We start from the raw sequence: 19,638 nt of genomic DNA on the forward strand, positions 1-19,638 counted from the left end.
TTTAGACTAAGCTTGTAAAGTCCTATCTACATCTCCCTTAATGCACATAATATGGTGTGTCTATAGTTTTGATTTACTGGTAACAATGATTATCAAACCTGGAATTGAGAGAGCTATGACAAAGCTAGGACATGTTATTCAGGGAGCCCAGAACCAGCCCAGAAGTTGGATTCCAAAGGTCAGAGTCAGACTGAGAGGCAGAACCAGGTGGCAGGATGGGCTTGAGGGATAAGGTCACAGAAGTCAGAGCTGGCTTCCCAAGAACATGTTTAGGCCAGGAACCACGAGCAGGGAGATGGACGATCAGGTGGTCATGAGTATAAAGTAACTTCCTGCTGCATGCCCACAGCTTTTATATTGTTCCTGCTGAGCCAGGAACTAATTCTAGAATGGCTTACCTGGGTATGCGAGTGGGAACAGGTAATTGGAAACACCTGGTTGAGGTAGGTGGCTGGGCACGCTCCAGGAAACAACCACTTCTGGGAAGTATGTTGTGACAGTAATGGTGTTAGGGCCAAGTTAGAGCATTTGTTAAATTACAGTGACCTGAAAGTGAGTTTCCATATTCCAGGTGTTAGTCTGTGAATTACTGTTGCCCTCCTATAAACCTAACACTGCACGATGTTAAAGATAGACGGAGCTCTCTATGTAGAAACTACAGGCTGACACAGTAACACTTATGTCAAAGGCAAACATAGTCATTTCATTACTATATTGAAATAATCAGCTTATGTTACAGTCATCACAAGATAGCCCTTTGCAATAGATGTTTTTCTAGAGATGTCTTCAAAAATCCCTCCCATTGGCAGGCCCATTTGCTCTGTGAGTCTACCACTCTTCTCATAAAGGGGGAGATCTGTTTCCCCTTTGTTGGAATTTGGGCTGACCCTATAGCCAGCAGTATGTAAAGTGACTCTGGGTCACTTCCAGTCCACGGCTGCATGAGGCCTTGCAACTTCTGTTTTGTAAAAAAGCTCGAGATAGATGATGAGAGACCACAGGGTCGGGGGACACGTGAAGGAGAACTGAGGTACATTTAGCACCAAGGACCCAGACCTGTGAGAGAGGCCAATCAGATCACCTCGGCCGCAGGGAGCAGAGATGAGCCATCTGCGCTGCCCTCCTAAATTCCTAGCTCACAGAATCCTGAGCAATGAAAAGGTTTAAACCACTGAGTTTTAGGATGGCTTATTAAGCAGCATTAGACAAGTGGGTTTATTTATATGTGGATTTTTCATTAAAGGCTTCTCATATATTATTTATATGGTCACATAATTTTGGGATATATATAATTGCTTAAAATAATTCCTTATGCACTCACTCAGAATATGTTACGCTAAACATACATACAAGGGGTAGATTTTGCTCAAATTAATTCTCAGTCCTAAACGGATGATACACAAGATGATATTACATGGGAAAGGAGACCATCTTTATGGATACCTGCTTCGATACTGCCAAATGGCAGGGAGACGCTGCTGAAGCAGGAACCAGTTTTACTGTCAGTGCCATAACCTCGTGGCTGAGAGACGATGCAGGTTGTGACCCCGGGGAGCAGCAGAGAGGAAGCAACACTGCCAGACAGCACCACAGCAGCCTGACGATTGATGGACTATTCTGTGAGCCACATGAACCACCCAAGGGCTGAAAAAAGAGGGCAGCCACGTCCTGGGGCAGAGAATGTAATGAGTTCGATGAGAGGGTTTTTGGGAGAAGTTTGAAATGCAGCAGCAGACTGCCCTCAGTGTGCTTTCCTATGCCTCCTCATACAATTCTTCAGCAAATATCCAACCTTGTTCCAGTAGTATTGGTAACTGGAAAGGCGCTACCCCAGGATCTATACTGGAGGTGGGAGTGAAGAAAGGATTGCAAGGAGAAGAAAAGGAGCAAAACAGATGAATAGCCCATATCCTAAGGAGTATTATTCAAAGAAAAATACATCACTGGAGCTCAGTTCATTGTCCCCCATAGATTTCAGAAAATTATAGGCAACATGTTTGTGTTCAGTTTGCTAAAAGCAAAGGTGGGCAAATTATAGTCCATGGGCCATTTGACTGTGTTTGTAAATGATGTTTTACTGGAACACAGCCATGCCCATTTGTTTCTGTTCTGTCTGTGGCTGTTCTTGCACCACAACAGCAGAGTTGAGTACTTGTATTAGGTACCGTATGGCTCAGGAGCCTAAAATATTTACTACCTTGCCTTTTAAGAAAAAGTTTGCTGACCCCGGGCTTAAAGAAAATAAATGAAAGAGTTAAGCTGGAAGTAATCAGGGAAGATATGGAAGAGAAAAAAAAAATTGTCCCAGAAACTGAAGCCACCTTAGCAACAAAATTTAAAATAAATGTTACTGAAAACAATCAGGTGAACCGGCAGGAAGAAACCACATAAAATAATATGGAAAAGACCAAGCATAAAAATGATTAAATAAGGTATAGTAGGCATAGAAGACAACAGAAAAGAGATACAACATGAGCATAATTGGTGTGCCTGAAAAAGAAATGATACAAGAGGGAAATATAGTCAGATTCATAGAAGAAATAAATACATAACCTTCAATCTGCTTATGGTATGCCAGAAAAATTAATTTCAGGGTGATTAACGCAAGACTAGGAGCTTTTAGGCTTTCAGTTCTCGCCCAGGAATGAGAAAAACTAACCCTCAGCCTTGGAATTTGTAGATCAGTGTACGTGGCTGGAATGAAAGCACAAAGGGCAAGGCAGATTTTGACACAGCCTTTTTCTTGTGTTGCATATTACATCAACCTAGAATAATGTGTTAACAGCAAAAGAAGAGCTCTGTTGCTTTCTGAATTGTGTTCTGAGGTTTTCATTGTTTTTATTAATTTATTATCTAACCATTCTTTTCCTTTTCAGTAACTCAGTATCTTTAAAATGTCTGAAAGACTCTTTATCAAAGGAATCCATAAACCACAGTATTTTTGTCCATGAAGAAAACTAATAGATTTGAAAGTCCTTAAGGCCTGCCTCTGGTTTTATGTTAGATGATTTTCTTGGTATCATTTTATTTATGTAATCATGTGGTACCTGTTTCCCAATTATATCATAGTAGGGGGCAGTCGCCCATGCTAACCCTCAGACCTACCTATGTGGGTACCGCAAAGCATAAGGCCTGACCTAGCACAAGACTACTTGAAGTCCTGACCCAAACCGTGAATACCAGGCTGTTACCATGAAAACAGCTACTGAACAAAGTTTAAAGACAAAATATATGTGAATGGAGCCCCACTGGCATTTTTTAATTGGGAATTTTAATATCCATTTGTTCAAATTCCTATTATTTTTATTAGAATTATTTCATAAACTTTCTCCCCTAAAATATACATATATATATAGACATATTTATATATGTCTATATATATATAGTTCTGTTTTAAGATTTTTATGACAGTAGCACATAAAGCACAAAGCACAGGACTGAAAAAGCACCAGGCAAATAAACATAGTTAAACATAACCTTGATTAACAAATCTTGTTATTCATGGATGACAGCTCAGTTAATAAGTGTTTGTGGCTTGGATACCGAGCTGGAGGTTAATGGCAAGGTAGAAGCAATTGTAGAATCCAGATTTTTAAGACAAACACACATCACACCCCAAAAGGCATGCATGGAATCAGGTGTAGTTAGTCGTCTGTGGTGATGTGCTTTGGGTGTTCTCCTTCACTGGTCCAGCTCTGAACAGCCTCCAGAGCTACCAAATCAAGGAAAGAGGAATGATCCTTCACTGCCTACTTCCGTGTTCATGGCTTGAAAGGCCGAAGAGTAGATTGTGGGAGGCAGTGTTTTCACTCAAATTTGGTACAGTTTTATTTTGACTTCTCTAAATTAGATTTACAGAACAGATAGCTTCTATCTATAATTATACAGTTACAAGAGAACACATGTCCAAATTTAACTAATACTTATAACTATCTACACTCGGCCTTCAGATGTCAATGGTATGGCATCAGATTTCTTCTCTACTTCACGTACCTTAGAAGCAAAATGAATGTGAGACATGATCTGAGAACTGCACTTTTCATTTGCCGTTAAGGGACATTTTTATGTCGAAGAATCTAAAGCTTTGGTACATTCCTTAACTGATTGTCTTTCCTCCCTGTGGGATGGATTAAAAAGCAGGAGATTTTTTTGTTTGCACTGGTGATCAGGTCACGGCTGAAAGTAAATAAGTATCTGAGGAAGTGGATAAGTCAGTCATATCCTTAAAGGGCACTGAAAGAATGTGGGAAGACTCTGTTTTTTCTCCTTCGTTCCTTGAGAGACAAAGAGAGAGGACTGACATCTAAAACATGTAACCTCAAAATTGTTTCTATAGTCAGAAGCCAAAGCTGAGTGGTGATTTGATCACAGACTGTGGCCTGGCTGTGTCATGGGTCATATGTTCAGCATGTGAACAGGAAGGTGAGAAGTGGTGAGCTTTTGCCTCAGTTGTGCCATCCATCAGAGAATAAATGGACCAAATCAACGTGTGCAGCTGTATAAGGAGGTGAATGGCTGAGTACTTCTCACACAGGGGCCTTTGTGTCTTGGACATGGTGTAGCATTATGATGGGATGCACTGGGCCTCGGCTTTGTGGCAAATTACTAACCCATTATCACACCAGAACACAAGATCATTTATCTTCTAATCCAGAATGTCACCTGTTCTTCATTTACCAGTCAATAACCATTAATTATGCTCAGTGGAAATTTAAACAAAGCCCTTTCTCTCTGTTAAAACCAGTAAACTATTCAGTAATAACAAATAAATCTGGAGTTGTATATCCTTTCCCTTCCCATTCCCAGACTGGAGTCTGGTACAATATGAACTTTAGAGGAAATGCCTAGAAATTGATAGGTCAAAGGCCGCAGATAGTCTGATGGAAAAGAAAAGAGCAGATTCTTGGCACTCACTTTAGTGAAAGTGAGAGGCTCCTACTGATCCCCAGATTCCTGTCGGGGAACAAAACAAGTTCCAGGGAACTCGTGCCCAGCGTTTAAAGTAATCCACCATTAACCGGTAATCATATTTTCTCCTTTTATTTTTAGCAAGCCCTTGCTTTCTTTCACATGACTAAAAATGTAATTTTTTCAAAACCATACTAGCACAACATAGTGTTTCAAAAGAAATAAAATAAGCAGAGCAGTCCTGAAAGACCTATTTTAAATGTTATTTTTAGAATGGAAATTTGAGTAAAACACATGTAAGTGTATACACTAATCCCTCAGAAAAATGTTCAAATAGAAATTCTAGCCAGAAGCATAATTTAGTTTTTCCTAAAAACTTTGAAAGTATTTTTGAAGAAAGCCAAAAACAAGTGTGTGTGCGTGTGTGTGTGTGTGTGCACGCATTCAGGGGAGATGGGAGGGTCAGCTTAGCTGGGGAAGGGTGGCCAAAGGGCAGGCTCAGTCCCAATGAAGCCAACAATACTGTGTGCCATTGGTCACACGGAAACTCAGTGAGATAATATGAATTCATTCCAAGGACTAGACTTGGGGCTCTTGTGTGGGATCTGGAAGGAGAGGTCAGAGTTTCCAGACAGAGGAGAGAAGAGGGCATTCTAGGCCACGGGAACTGCACGTGCAAGACACAGAGACACAAGGAGCTAGCCCCCCACTGGGCCTCTGCTAATGCACATGTGCCTCGGTGCCCGCAACAAAAGACACCTCTGTGAGGACCTGAAAAACAGAGGGTGCCGGGCACAGGGCTTGGCCAGCAGAACTGGGCTGCATCTCAGACCCCACTCTCCCCCTCAGCCCAGAACATTTTTAATGGCCCTGAATTCAGGGAGGTACAAAGATTTAGGAGACTCTGTGCTGCATGGACTATCCCAATAAAAGAACATCTTGCATTTTGTACCTTTTAAAAACAGATCAAGTTTTATTATTAATACTAATCTAGTGTGAATTTTTAAAGTGTTGTGACTCAGTTCATCATCTGTGATCTCTCTCTTTTTTTTTTAAAGATTTTATTTATTTATTTGACAGAGAGACAGCCAGCGAGAGAGGGAACACAAGCAGGGGGAATGGGAGAGGAAGAAGCAGGCTCATAGCGGAAGAGCCTGATGTGGGGCTTGATCCCACAACACCGGGATCACGCCCTGAGCTGAAGGCAGACGCTTAACCGCTGTGCCACACAGGCGCCCCTATCATCTGTGATCTCTTGATGCAAAATGACACTTGCAGATACTTCATGAATGCCAGCAAAACTCTCTCCTAGCCAAGACATCTTCGTTAGTCACTTCTCAGTGTGCCACTGCCCCGAATCTACTGCCATTGTCCCACCAGTGTGCCCACCTCCAAAGCACATAAAACCACCAAAAGTCTCATCCTCCATAGAACAAAAATAGGATTGAAAAGTCTTTTAATTGACCAAAAATACAAAATGTTTGCAAGAAATAACTTCAAGTAAAAGATAAATATCTATTTTTTTATTATTCTTTAGAAGGATGCCACAAATTCAAATGAATAAAAAGGAATTGAGCGTTTTTGGGTTGCATCCTCTGAGAAAAAAAAAAAAAAAGCTACTCCATTGGCTCCAGCGGCTTATTTTTCAGCTTATCCAACAGCAGTGAGGGAGACACCAACCAGAACGGTTTTCTTTAAATGTTAGAACCAGAGTGTAATACACATGATACTGGGGGCTGTGTTCTCATGAAATGCCTTATTTTTACCTATTTTATTTTGAAAAGTGGGTGAAAATGAGGAAAACCACGGTGGTTGTTGGCTAGGAGTTTTCTTAAAGAGGTACGCTGCAGTCACACATGAGCTCTATTTTCGTGTTTTTTAATTGCATCTTCAATCTGCGTAACAAAATCATTGAAATTAGTGTACAGTTCCAAACTGTACAAACGATAGGCCCGTTGCTACTGATAAAAGTGGTCAGAACCAAGTGGAGCAGGGCTGTGACCACTGCCACCAGTTTGTGTCTGGGACACACAGCTGCACTGTTGCCCAACTAGACTTCTCATCCCTGTTGAAAAAGTGCACTGGTGTGTTGCATGCACTGAGCACTTGACCTGGAAATGCTGCCTGACGAATCCTGAACTCTGGCGCGTCCTTAGTGTCACTCACATAACTTTTTAAAAGGGGCAGTCCTCTTCGTTACATTATTGTGTTCCCTTCAGTGATTCTTGATTTACTTCGCTTTTTGATGTCAACATGCTGAAGAATTTCCAACTTTATTGTTAGGAAATTTGGTTCTAGTTTTCAGGAAGATCTGTCTTTAAATGACTTTTTCTTACCTTCCGTCCACAATATAAAGGAAAATCGGGCAATTCTTTATAAACTCTTCTTTTCTTGAATATACTGTAGAAAGTTTCTTTGCCACAGAATATCTTGAATATCTTGTTCCTCTAAATTGAGCCCAAGAACCCGCTGTGTGACAATCAAGATGCCTCAAACATGTCCTCCAGTCTGCGGAGTCTGACCTTCTTGTCCCAGGCATCTATGCTGAGACGGTCCCCTGATGATTCTGATGCACATTGAAGTTTGAGAACCACTACTGTGATGTTGAGAATATTGTGTTAAATTCATGGTCATTTTCTAGCTGCACATGTCAAAGTATTCAAACAAGGAGGCCGTCAGACTGAGGTGATTTTTAATGCCTTAATAGCCTGTGTAGGGGAACCAAACCTAAGCCAGAGTCAGTGCACTCAAATCCAACAAAATGAACCTTAAGAACAGCCAGTCACAAACAGCTACCGCCGCTTTTTCAAATAACGCAACTGTGTAAACTATAGCCAATCACATAATTGCTTTACTTTGCTTCGGTGTCTACTCTGTGAAAACTCCGCTCCTGGTTCCTGTTGGTGTAGCACTCCTAACCACCTTTGGTTTAGTGCTGACTTATTCAAATTGATGTATGCGCCAATAAACACTTGGGTGGGGGGGGATTTAATGTGCCTCAGTTTACCTTTTAGCAATGTCCATATCCAACTGTGGGTTTGTTTTTTTACAGATTTATTTATTCATTTTAGAGAGAGAGAGAGTGAGTGCATGTGTGGTGGGGGAGCAGCGCGAGAGGGAGAGAGAATTTTAAGCAGACTGCACCCTGAGAGCAGAGCCTGACGTGGGGCTTGATCTCAAGACCCCGTGATCACAACCTGAGCTGAAACCAAGAGTTGGTTGCTTAACCCTCCGTGCCACACTGGCGCCCCTCAATTGCATGTTTTTGATACCACTGTATTTCTCAAGTGGCAGCTGGGTGCAACTTTAACTTGGACTTGCCTCTCTCTCTTTCTAGGCTATGTGGCTGATGTTGCAGAATGATGAGCCAGAGGATTTTGTCATAGCTACTGGGGAAGTCCATAGTGTTCGGGAATTTGTAGAGAAATCATTTTTGCACATTGGAAAAACCATTGTGTAAGTATGAATTGATTTCTGGCCATTTATCAGACATTTGCTGGTGAGTTTATATATGTGCTTTCTATTCCACCTTGGTTTTGTCTTTTTCCCCTTTTATTGTCTTGTAAAGCAATACACAGAGTTTCAGTATGAAAGAGGGACTTTATTCTTCACTGTACTCAATCCCTTTTTTTACCTTTCTTTTATTTTTTAAAGGTTTTTAATTTTTTCAATTTTAAACTGTTTACTTTGGCTAACACATGATTTACTGTGATTTTACTGTAGGTAATTCTACTTTTACCAGATCAATGTGATAATATTATACAATTGTTTTTAATATTTTCATCTCTATTTTAAAATTTTGAAACCACAAAAAACTTAGAGAAAAATTTCAAATCCATTACAAACAATCTTCTTTTCTTTGAACCATTGAGAATAGGTTGCCAACCTGATGCCCCATCACCCTGGACTTTTGTGTGTATTTCCTATAAACAATGGCATTCTCCTACATAAACACAGTATGATCCTCAATATCAGGAAATTCACAATGATAAGTTACTACTGTCTAATCCTCAAATCTCATTTAAGTTTTGCCAGTTGGGCCAATGCCCAATCATTTATACCAAAATGATCTAGTTTGTAACCCTGTGTTACATTTATGTGCTGTGTGACACAAATTTTGGAGTCAGATTTTTATTGGAATGCTTGAAAGATTTGTCAGAAATTCTTTATTATAGATGGAAAATTTTTCTTTTTTGGTAATTTTTTTATTGTGGTAAAATATATATACACACAATTTGCTCTTTTAACCATTTTTAAGTATATATTGCAGTGACATTAAGTATATTCACAATGTTATGCAACCATCACCACCATCCATCTCCGGAAATTTTAATCTTCCCCAACTAAAATTCTGTACCCATTAAACAGTAACTTGACATCCACCCCTTCCCCCAGCCCCTGGCAACCACCGTTCTACTTTATGTCTCAAAGAATTTGCCTACTCTTGGTATTTCATATAAATTGAATCATATGGTATCTGTCCTTTGTGTTTGGCTTATTTCACAAAACTTAATATCTTCAAGATTGGTCCATGTTGTAGCCTGTGTCAGCATTTCATTCCTTTTTAAGGTTGAATAATATTCCATTATATGTATATGCTACATTTTGTTTATCCATTAATCTTTAGTTGAACACGGGGTCCCTTCCAAATTTTGGCTATTGTGAATCATGCTACTGTGAACATGGATATACAAATATTCATTTGAGTCCCTCCTTTCAATTCGTCTGAATATATACTTAGGAGTAGAATTCCTGGGTCATATGATTAGGTTTAACTTTTTGAGGAGTTGCCAAACTGTTTTCCAAGACTCGTTTTTTAAATATAAGAAAGGACTATGATAGAATGACAGAAATCAGATTAAACCTTCTATCTTAAAAAAAAAAAAAGGAAACTACATAAAATATATGAAATAGTTGTTTTAGACATTGGACAACAGTTAATGCAGGTCTATGATCCCTGATAGAAAAGAAACAAATGAGGTGAGCCCTGCAATCACTCTGGGCCTCTTCCTGGAGGCACAGTCTCAACCATTGAACATGAAAGGGGCACTCCAATGGAGAACAACTGTTTTGCTGAGTTGAGGAGGTAGAGGTCAGAATTTAGAGAGTCTGAGGCACCTAACATTAGGGGGCAGAGTTGTGGAAAGGTGGGCTCTACAAAGAAAAAAGAACTCCAGAAATCTGCATAAGGACCCCATTTAGTTTGTACTGAATGATAAGATGTAGATGTGCTAGAAGAAATTAAGCTTAGATGAAGAACTACCTGGGAGCTGGGAACTGAACATTCCTCAGAGCTTACTCAAGTCTGGGAGGCATTTGCATTTCAGCCAGCTTCAATGGAGAGACCTTGTTCATCACTCAGAGAAGTGATACAGATTCTAGAGGACTATGTCTCAGTAATGTGGCTAATCCTGAGAGTAAACGCTATTCCAGACTTAGGCTAACAAAGTTTAAGTACAAACTTCAAGAAGATCAAACTGGACACAAGGAACAAACCCCTACCATAACAAAGCCCGTGTTCTTCAAAAGAAAACAGTAAAATCTAGACTCAACAACATAAAATTCTTAATATTCAGCATTCAATAAAAAATTAGAGTGCCAAGAAGCAGGAAAATATAACCTATAACCAAGAGAAAAATCAATCAGTAAAAATAGTCTGAGAAATAATAGAGATGATGTTATAAGCACTCAGGGACATTAAAAAACTATTTAAACTATGCTCAGATATTTTAAGAAAAACATGGGTTTAGTAAGAAGAGAGGGAAAATATATATTTAAAAATAACTAAATGGAGCTTCTAGAGATGGAAAATTAAATATCTGAAATGAAAAATTCACTGTTAGCATGAAGAACAGATTAGATACTGCAGAAGAAAGGATTGTTGAACTATAAGTATATAGAAGTATAATAGTAGAAATGATCCATGATGAAACATAGAAAAAAGACTGGAGAAGGAAAAAAAAAAAACAGAGTGTCAGTGACGTGTGGAACAGTATCAAACAACATAACATGTTTAATTGGAGTCCCAGGGGAAAGAGAGGATAGGGCACAGAGAAAGAATTAAATATTGGCCAAAATTTCCCCAAATTTGGTGAAAACAATAAAATCACAGATCCTTAAGAGACTTAATATATCCCAAACAGGATTGACACAAAGAAAATTTCATCAGGATACATCATAGTCAAATTACTGAAAATAAATGCTAAAGAGAAAATCTTGAAGGCAGCCAGAGAAAAAAGAGAATTATTTACAGAGGGAGAAATACAGGAAAGTTTTGTTATCAGAAACTATGGAAGACAAAAGACAATGGAGTAACATCTTTAAACTGCTGAAAGAAACCTACAACCTAGAATTCTATACCCAGAGAAACTGTTTCAAATATGGAGGTGAATTAAAGACTATTTTCAGACAAACAAAGGCTGAAATAATATATTGTTAGCAGACATTTAGACAAAAGGAAAATGATACTAGTTCAAAGCATGGATCTCTAGGGAGTGAAGATCAAAAGAAACAGTAAATATGTCGGAAAACATAAAACATTTTAAAATTTCTTTAAAAAGCAATTGGTTGAAAGTAAAAATCATAGCAATATATTATGAAGTTTCTAATATGTATAAATTTGTATGACAACAGAGCATAAAGTGTGGAGCATAATGGAAGCATTTCATTATTATATTGTTTGTAAGATTCTTGAGCTAAATGCAAATTGATATAAAATTATTCAGTGATAGGCTGCGGTAAATTGAAGTGCATACTACGAACTCCAGAGAAACTACTAAAAACAAAATAAAAAATAGCAATAAGGTGATAGTGGATTTAAAATGTAATCCTAAAAAGTGTTTAGTCTAAAAGAAAGAAGGAGAAGAGACAATGGGAACAAGTAACAGATGGGACAAATTTAAAACAAATAGTAACTGTATTGATGATTACATCCATTAAATGCTCTAAAGGGAGATTTGTTGCACTTGATAAAAAAGCAATATGCCATCTACAAGAGACACACATTAAGTATAAACATATAGTTTAAAAGTAAAAAGATGAAAAGAGAAAAAATGCAAACACTGATCATAAGAGACCTGGAGTGGCTGTATCTGTATGTGACAAATTAGACTTCATTTAATTAGAAGGAATGAGTCATTTCATAATTTTAAAGGGATCAATTCATCATGAAGACATACAATTTTAAATGTATATACCCCATTACCGCTAGTTCAAAATACTGACAGAACTGAGGAAAAATAGACAAACCTTGTATTTGAGTACTTCAACACTCTTCTGTCCATAATTGACAGAACAAGTAAACAGAAAATCTTTGAGGATAGAAAAGACCAGAACAACCTAATAAATCTACTTGGCCAAATTGACATTTGTAGAACATACCACCCACCTAGCCCAGAGCAGATGAATACATATATATGCAATTGCACTCGTAACATTCACCAGGATAGACCATATTCAGTGCCATAAGAGAAGTTCATAAATTTTAAAGTATTAAAATTGCAAGAATATGTTTCATGACCAAAATGAAATTCAATTAGAAATTAATAACAAAAAATATTAAAGATCCCCAAACATTTGGAAACTAAACAACACATTTCTAAATAACTCACAGGCTAAAGAAGAAATCACAAGGGAAATTAGAATATATTTTAAACTAAATAAAAATGGGAACAGCATACCAAAATCTGTGGGATCCAGCTAAAGCAATGCTTAAAGAGAAGTTTGTGGCTTTGAACACTAATATAAAAAGAAAAGAAAAGAAAAGAAAAGAAAAGAAAAGAAAAGAAAAGAAAAGAAAGAGAGAGAGAAAGAGAGAAAGAAGAAAGAAAGAAAGAAAGAAAAGAAAAGAAAGAAAGAGAAAGAAAGAAAGAAAGAAAGAAAGAAAGAAAGAAAGAAAAAGAAAAGAAGAAAGAAAGAAAAGAGAGAAAGAAGAGAAAGAAAGAAAGAAAGAAAAAGAAAGAAAGAAAAGATTCCAAACTAGTTATCTATCATAAGAAGAAGGTTCCATTGTAAGAAGCCAGAAGAAGAGCAAATTAAACCCAAAGCAAACAGAAAGAAGAAATTATAAATGTAAGAACAGAGACTGATGAAATAGAAAGCAGAAAAACAGTGGAGAAGATCAGTGCAACCCCTAGCTGGATAAACCTTTATCCAGTCTGATCAGGGGGAAAAAAAGAAGACACAAAGGGTATATATTAGAAATAAAAGAAGGAACATCACTACGATCCTGTAGATATTAACAGAATAATAAGGATATATTATGAACAACCTTTGCCAGTGACTTTTTCAAAATAGAGGAAGCGGACAAAATCTGTAAAAGACACAACATTGCCAAAACTGACTCAAGAAAAAATAGAAATCTTGCTTCTATCTCTGTTAGAGAACTTGAATTTCAAGCATTTAAGGAAGAAATTAATACCCTTCCTATAAACACTTAGAAGAGAGAATACTTCCTAATTCATTTTATGAGTCCAACATTACCCTGATACTAACAACAAAACCTATTTACAAGAAAGAAAGTGTACAGACTAGTATTCCACATGAACATAGAAACAAAAAATCATTAAGAAAATATTAGCAAATTGAATCTAGCAATATATAAGAAGTTGATAAACCATGACCAAGTGGGATTTATCCTAGGAATGCAAAATGAGTTTAACATTTAAAAATCAGTGTAAAAAAAAAATAAAAAATAAAAAAAATAAAAATAAAAATCAGTGTAATTCACTATATTTTAAAAAACAGAAGAGAGAAACCATGTAATTTTTTTCAATGGTTGCAGAAAAAGCATTTGAAAAAAATTCAATGACTGTTTATTACTAAAGAAAAAAACTTTCGACACACCAGGAACTGAAGGAAATTTCCTCAAGTTGATAAATAGCCTCTGAGAAAGCCCCACAATTAATGTTGACAGACTGAATGCTTTTCTCCTAAAAATCAGGATCAAGGCAAGGATGTCTCCTTTTATTATTCCTTTTCAAATTGTCTTGAAGAGCCTAGCCAAAAAGAAAAAAAGAAAAATAAATGAAAGGAAGAAGTGTATCTGTCTTTATTCACTGATAGCACGATGGAGTACATATAAAACTTTGAGTGTTCTACCATTGAAACAACTACTAAAACTAATAGGTGTATTTAGCAATGTCACAAGATACAAAATCTATACATAAAAATCAGTTTTATTTCTATGTACTGCCAATGAACAATTGGAAACTGAATTTTTTTTAAAAGAATAATACCACTTAAAATAGAATCAGAAAAACATGAAATACTTAGAAATGAATTTAATAAAATCCATGAAAGATCTGCACACTACAACCTGAAAAAAACATGAGAGAAACCAAAATAGCTAACTGAATAGAGGGATATACTGTGTTCTTGGATTAGAGAGAACTGAATGTTGATAAGATGTAGATTCTCTTCAAATCTGTAGATTCAGTGCGGTCCCAATCAGAATCACAGTCTTTTTTGGTAAAAATTGGTAGGCTGATCCTAAAATTTATATGGAACTGTAAAGGATCTAGAATCATTTTGAAAAAGAATATCAAACTTCTTTTTAAACTTAATCTGCATGATATTGACATAAGGATAAATTTATAGATCAACGGGACAGAATATAAAACCCAGAAATAGGCTAACACTTATACTACCAATTGAATTTTTACAAAGATGTCAAAGTAATTAATTGGGGGAAGGATAGTCTTTTTAACAAATAGTGCTGAAATTATGAATAGCCATACCATATGGGGATGAGGAGTGAAACTCAATCCATAAATCACACCACACAGAAATTAATTGAAAAAGGATTATAGATATAAATGTAAGAGTTACTAAAAACTTAAAAACCATTAGATGAAAACATAGGGGAAAGGCTTTGCAACTTCGAGGTAGGCAAAGATATCTTAAGTTGTTTATCTACTAGGTTGAGTTATAAGAGTTTTTGCAAATATATTCTCTCAGTCCACGACTGCCTTTTCCATCTCTCAACAGTGCCTTTCAAGTAGCCAAAATTTTACATATTCGTGTAATGCAGTCTATTATTCTTTACGGCTTTTTGGTTTCTGTGTGTGATGGCGGTGAATGTTTATACCAATTTGGGGCGAAGCCAAGGATTTCTTAGGACACCAAAAGCAAGAGCCATAAACGGAAAAAAATGACAAACTGAATATCACAATTAAAAACTTCTGCTCTTTGAAAGCAAACATTAAGAAAATGAAAAGGCAAGCATGGTCTGGGAGAAAATAAGTGTAATACTTATATCAGACAAAGGACTTCTATCTGGATATACAAAGATCGCCTGTAATTCAAAAATAAGACAAATGACTCAATTAAAAAATGGGTCCAATATCTGAACATAACTTCACACAAGAAAATATACAAATAGCTATTTATCCCATGAAAAGATGCTCAACAAGACTAGTCAACTGGGAAATGCTCATTACAAGCACAGTGTAACACCACTACACCCCCATTAGAATGACCACAATGCCCAAGTATCGATGAGGATGTTGAAACAGCGAGGGCTCTCGTACGTTAGTGATGAAAGTATAAATGGTACAACCACTTTGAAAAATAGTTTGGCTTTCTTATAAAATCAAATCTATATTTATCATATGATCAGGAATTTTCCTAGACATTTACCAAAGAAAAATGAAAATGTATATCCACATAGAGACTTACTCATGGATATGTATAATGGCTTTATTCCTTATAAAACATTGCCTTCCCTAACATTCAATCAATGAGTAAATGAATAAACAAATGTTATGTATCTGTACAGTGGAATACTAGCATGAATCTTAAAATCCAGTGGTTTTAAAATCTAAGCATAACTGCTTAGTGAAAAAAGTGAGCCGCAAAAGAGTACATGCTGTATAATTCTATTTATATGATATTCTAGGAAAGAATAATTTGGACTGATAGAAAGCCAATCAGTGGTTGCTTGAGTATGATGGGCTGAATTTGGGGTGGTGACTGGAATAAAGAACTGGTAATCTTTTGAGGTGGTAGAAATGTCTCGTATCTCGACTGTAGTGGTGGTTGCGTGAATGTATGCATTTTTCAAAACTCATCAAACTATACACTTGTTAGACATTTTAGTTTTTGTAAATTATACCTCAATATAGTTGATTTTTTAATAAAAGGAATAGAAAACAAGGAACTTTAAGAGCCCATCATCAAGGAATATTTAAGTGATTTTAATCAAGTGTTATCACACTATTAAAAATAATGCTTAAGAGGACTTTGAATAACATGAAGTACGATTATGACAATGTTAAGTTTAAAAAAAAAAAAAGATACACGAGAGGCTGTGGACTCTGGGAAACAAACTGAGAGTTTCAGAGGAGAGGGGGATGGGAGATTGGGCTAGGCCGGTGATAGTATTAAGGAGGGCACGTATTGCATGGAGCACTGGGTGTTACATGCAAACAATGAATCATGGAACACTACATCAAAAACTAAGGATGGACTGTACGGTGACTAACATAACATAATAAAATTAAAAAAAAAAAAGATACAAGTTTAGGTCTGTTGTATGATCTAAACTCCCTAAAACTATGCCTACAAAAGATTAGAAGAAAACACACCAAAAATTTAACAACGGCAGTTTCTACATTGTGGAATTGCGGGCAACTTTGAGATTCTACTGTATATATTGCTCCGTATCCAAATTGTCTGTGAGGAACTTATATCCTTTTTTAGTGAGAAGTCACCTTACACACATTTTTTTTTAATTAGGGGTAGTATTACAAATGAGTCCCCGAAGAAGACTGCCTTTTGAAAAGTGGATGAAACTTGGCCATTCTCCCATCTGGGAGATAATGTTGTTTTCAGTCACCAGGCCATTCTCTGACCTGTACTCCCATGAGCTGAATGCCTATTTTCTGACCTAGCACAGTCTCTCACAAAGTAGGATGTTAGTCCAGGAGATGTCGATGAAAGCATTCCATGTCTAGTTCATTTAGAAAATACTGAATACTATAACCCCCCTTGGAGAATTGCCAGTAAAAAAACTGTTTAACTTTGTTTAACCCGGCATTTTCCAAGCTTAATTTTTAGGGTTATATTTAAAGCTTACACAAACAAGAATTCTATGGATTACGCACTGGGAAATGTTCTTCTGTCATTCAAACCCGAAGAACAGATACCTGTTATATGTGACTCCCCCGTCTTCGGGAGTAACGCTTGCCGTTGGCAGTTCCTCCTAGAAGACCCAGTGAAGCAGTTGAGTTGGTTTCACTAAAATCTATTTCAGATTTCAGGCAGTGGCCTTCATTTTGTTTCAAAAGGCAGACTAACCACAAATCAAGCTTTTAGTGGTATATTAAAAATTGCACCTGAGTGGTATATAACCTTTTGGTAAAATAAAAAGCTTTTTCCAAATTCTTCCAAAAAAGAGAGATTGATGTGAGGTGCTAATCATTCTAGATGAACCGAAGACCTGGCTTTGTCGCTTTCATAAGAGTCTTCTGGGTGGCCACACATCACACTGGCAGCACTTACCTGCCCAGTGCCCAGTACCTGCTTCGGGTCTTCCTGTGTCACAGCGCTGGAGTTGTGGGAACAGAATGCTTACAATGCATGTTCTTCATAGTTTGTCTGAAAATATAAAATTCCTTCTTAGGGCTAGATAATAAAATCATGATGGCTTTGTGAATGCTGTCTGCAGGTTATGTTCTATTGTTTGTTTTTTTTCAATTTCCTTCCTCTGGATCTTCTTTGGGCCCCATGCATCAGCATACCAATCTCAGCTGGAAGAAGAGCAGGGAAGCCACAGGCAATTTCATGTGCTAGGGCCAAGGCCGCTCCTTGGGCTTCACAGTCCCCGCTGCAGCTGTGAGCTTTGACAGGCCAGCAAGTCCTTCTTGGGAACGGTGTCCACACAGTCAGAAACTGGGCAGAAAGGAGCAAAGAAAACACTGAGATCTGAACAAAGCTGGGAAGGCCAGGGATAGTACTGTACCTCAGTAACTCGTTTTATTATAATTTGGGGAAACATGCTTTTCTAGACCCTTCAGGGGTACAGACCTCTTTCTCCCAAGGATGCTGTTTTAATTTCTTTCAGACTTGCTCGCTTTCATTCCTAAGACATTCATCCTTATGTGTACACAGTGTGGCGTGCTGTTGTGTTGTAAAAGCACAGTCCCAGTGCCACATCTCATGAGCTTGAATCCCAGACCCGAAACTTCCAGAGAGTCATTTATCATCCCTGTGTCTCCATTTTCCCAACTGTAAAATGGGGATAATAAGAGTACCTACCTCACAGGGATGGGGTAAAGAATAAATGGGTTAAATATATATGAAGTCCCTAAAACAGCACCTGATGCTTCCGAAGATCTGTGTAAGTACTGTGATTAATAAAAGGGTAATTGATTGAAAACATTTGTCAACAGTGAAAGCAAGGGGTAAATACAATGTGGAAACAGTAACATTAGACAACTGATTGTATGTGTGGAGACAAGAAATGTTTCATGTTGGTGTGGCCAGACAGAACCGAGTGCGGACCCTCAGCAGAGAAAGGCCGCTGCAGGAGCAAGAACACACTTGCACACCTGTAGGTGGATAGACGTTATGGACGCAATGAGACATCTCTTCGTCTCTCACTCCTGAACCCCTCTGAGAAGTAATCGGTCATTTATCAGAATTAGGACACCTTTTTGCTGAATCTGTCTCCTGTAGAGCAGAGGTTCTCAAACTTTAACGTTCTGTGAATCGCTTGGAGTTCTTTTAAAATGCAGATTTGGAATCAGTAGTTCCGGGCAGGGCCTGAGATTCTGAATCTCTAACACGATCCCAAGTGATGCTGCTGGTCCACAGAGCACACTTTGAATAGCAAAGCCTGAGAGAATTATGGAATCTCAGGTTTGACATGAACCTTGACAATCATTGAGTCCAGTCCCTTATCACTTTCTACCTTGTTTTTAGTCATCTGTGACTCTGCCTTCCCTGTAGACTAGACAGTGGGCTCCTTCAGGGCAGAATCTAATTCTAGTTCCCTTCTGTGCCTTTCATTCTGCCCAGGATAGTATAAGACATTTGGTAAATAAATCAACATTTTAATGAGTCAATTATGGAAAAATAATTTTTGGAAATTGGGGGATTTGACTTTAGGGGGTTATTTTTTTGTTTGGTTTTTTTTTGGAGGGGGGAAGGAGTACTTGCTTAAAAAATGAAAAGACTTAAATTCCAGGGCTTTACATGAGAACGGTTCATTGAGCTCCTGCAACTGCTTTGTTCCTTTTCTTCTTTTTCCATCCTGTCTCTCTCATCTCCAGTATTCATAAGATCACTTAAGTTCCAGTGGAATTTAATTGCAATTGGGTTGAATTTATCATCTGATAAATTGAGGTAAAAAGAGTTCTCATTTCTGCCACTAATAAATTCAGGAATGCGCTAAGACAAGATGAAAAATTATCTAAAACCCAGAAGTCATACACATCTCTTTTCTTTCATATGGCTTGAAAGAGGTAGACCAAGAGATGACTGGAACCTCCAAAGAATAAAGGCAAGGTTTCTGGAAATTGCTTCTGGTCCTACCCTGACTAAACCAATACCTAATATGAGATGAGATGCTACGCTTTTGTAATTATCTATTAATCATTTGGTGTGCAATCCCACCAGTTCTTGATAAATCAAGTTCTTACAAATGAACTAATCATTTACTTTATAGTTTGCTTACTTCAAAAATATTATAATAGCAATCTGTCAAAAATAACCTGAAAATTGGAGAAT

The 19,638-nt window shown here is 37.5% G+C and overlaps 1 protein-coding gene across 2 annotated transcripts in view; it reads left to right on the forward strand.

Annotated features, from left to right (window-relative positions):
* GMDS (GDP-mannose 4,6-dehydratase) overlaps nt 1-19,638 on the forward strand; it is a 605,111-nt gene that overhangs the window by 476,655 nt on the left and 108,818 nt on the right. For both annotated transcript variants that reach the window (XM_002922834.4, XM_034660419.1), the window contains exon 8: nt 8,246-8,364. In XM_002922834.4, the coding sequence (XP_002922880.1) occupies nt 8,246-8,364 (119 nt within the window). The remainder of the gene's footprint in view (nt 1-8,245; nt 8,365-19,638) is intronic.

Source organism: Ailuropoda melanoleuca, chromosome 5 (assembly GCF_002007445.2).
Source record: "Ailuropoda melanoleuca isolate Jingjing chromosome 5, ASM200744v2, whole genome shotgun sequence".
NCBI lineage: Eukaryota > Metazoa > Chordata > Mammalia > Carnivora > Ursidae > Ailuropoda > Ailuropoda melanoleuca.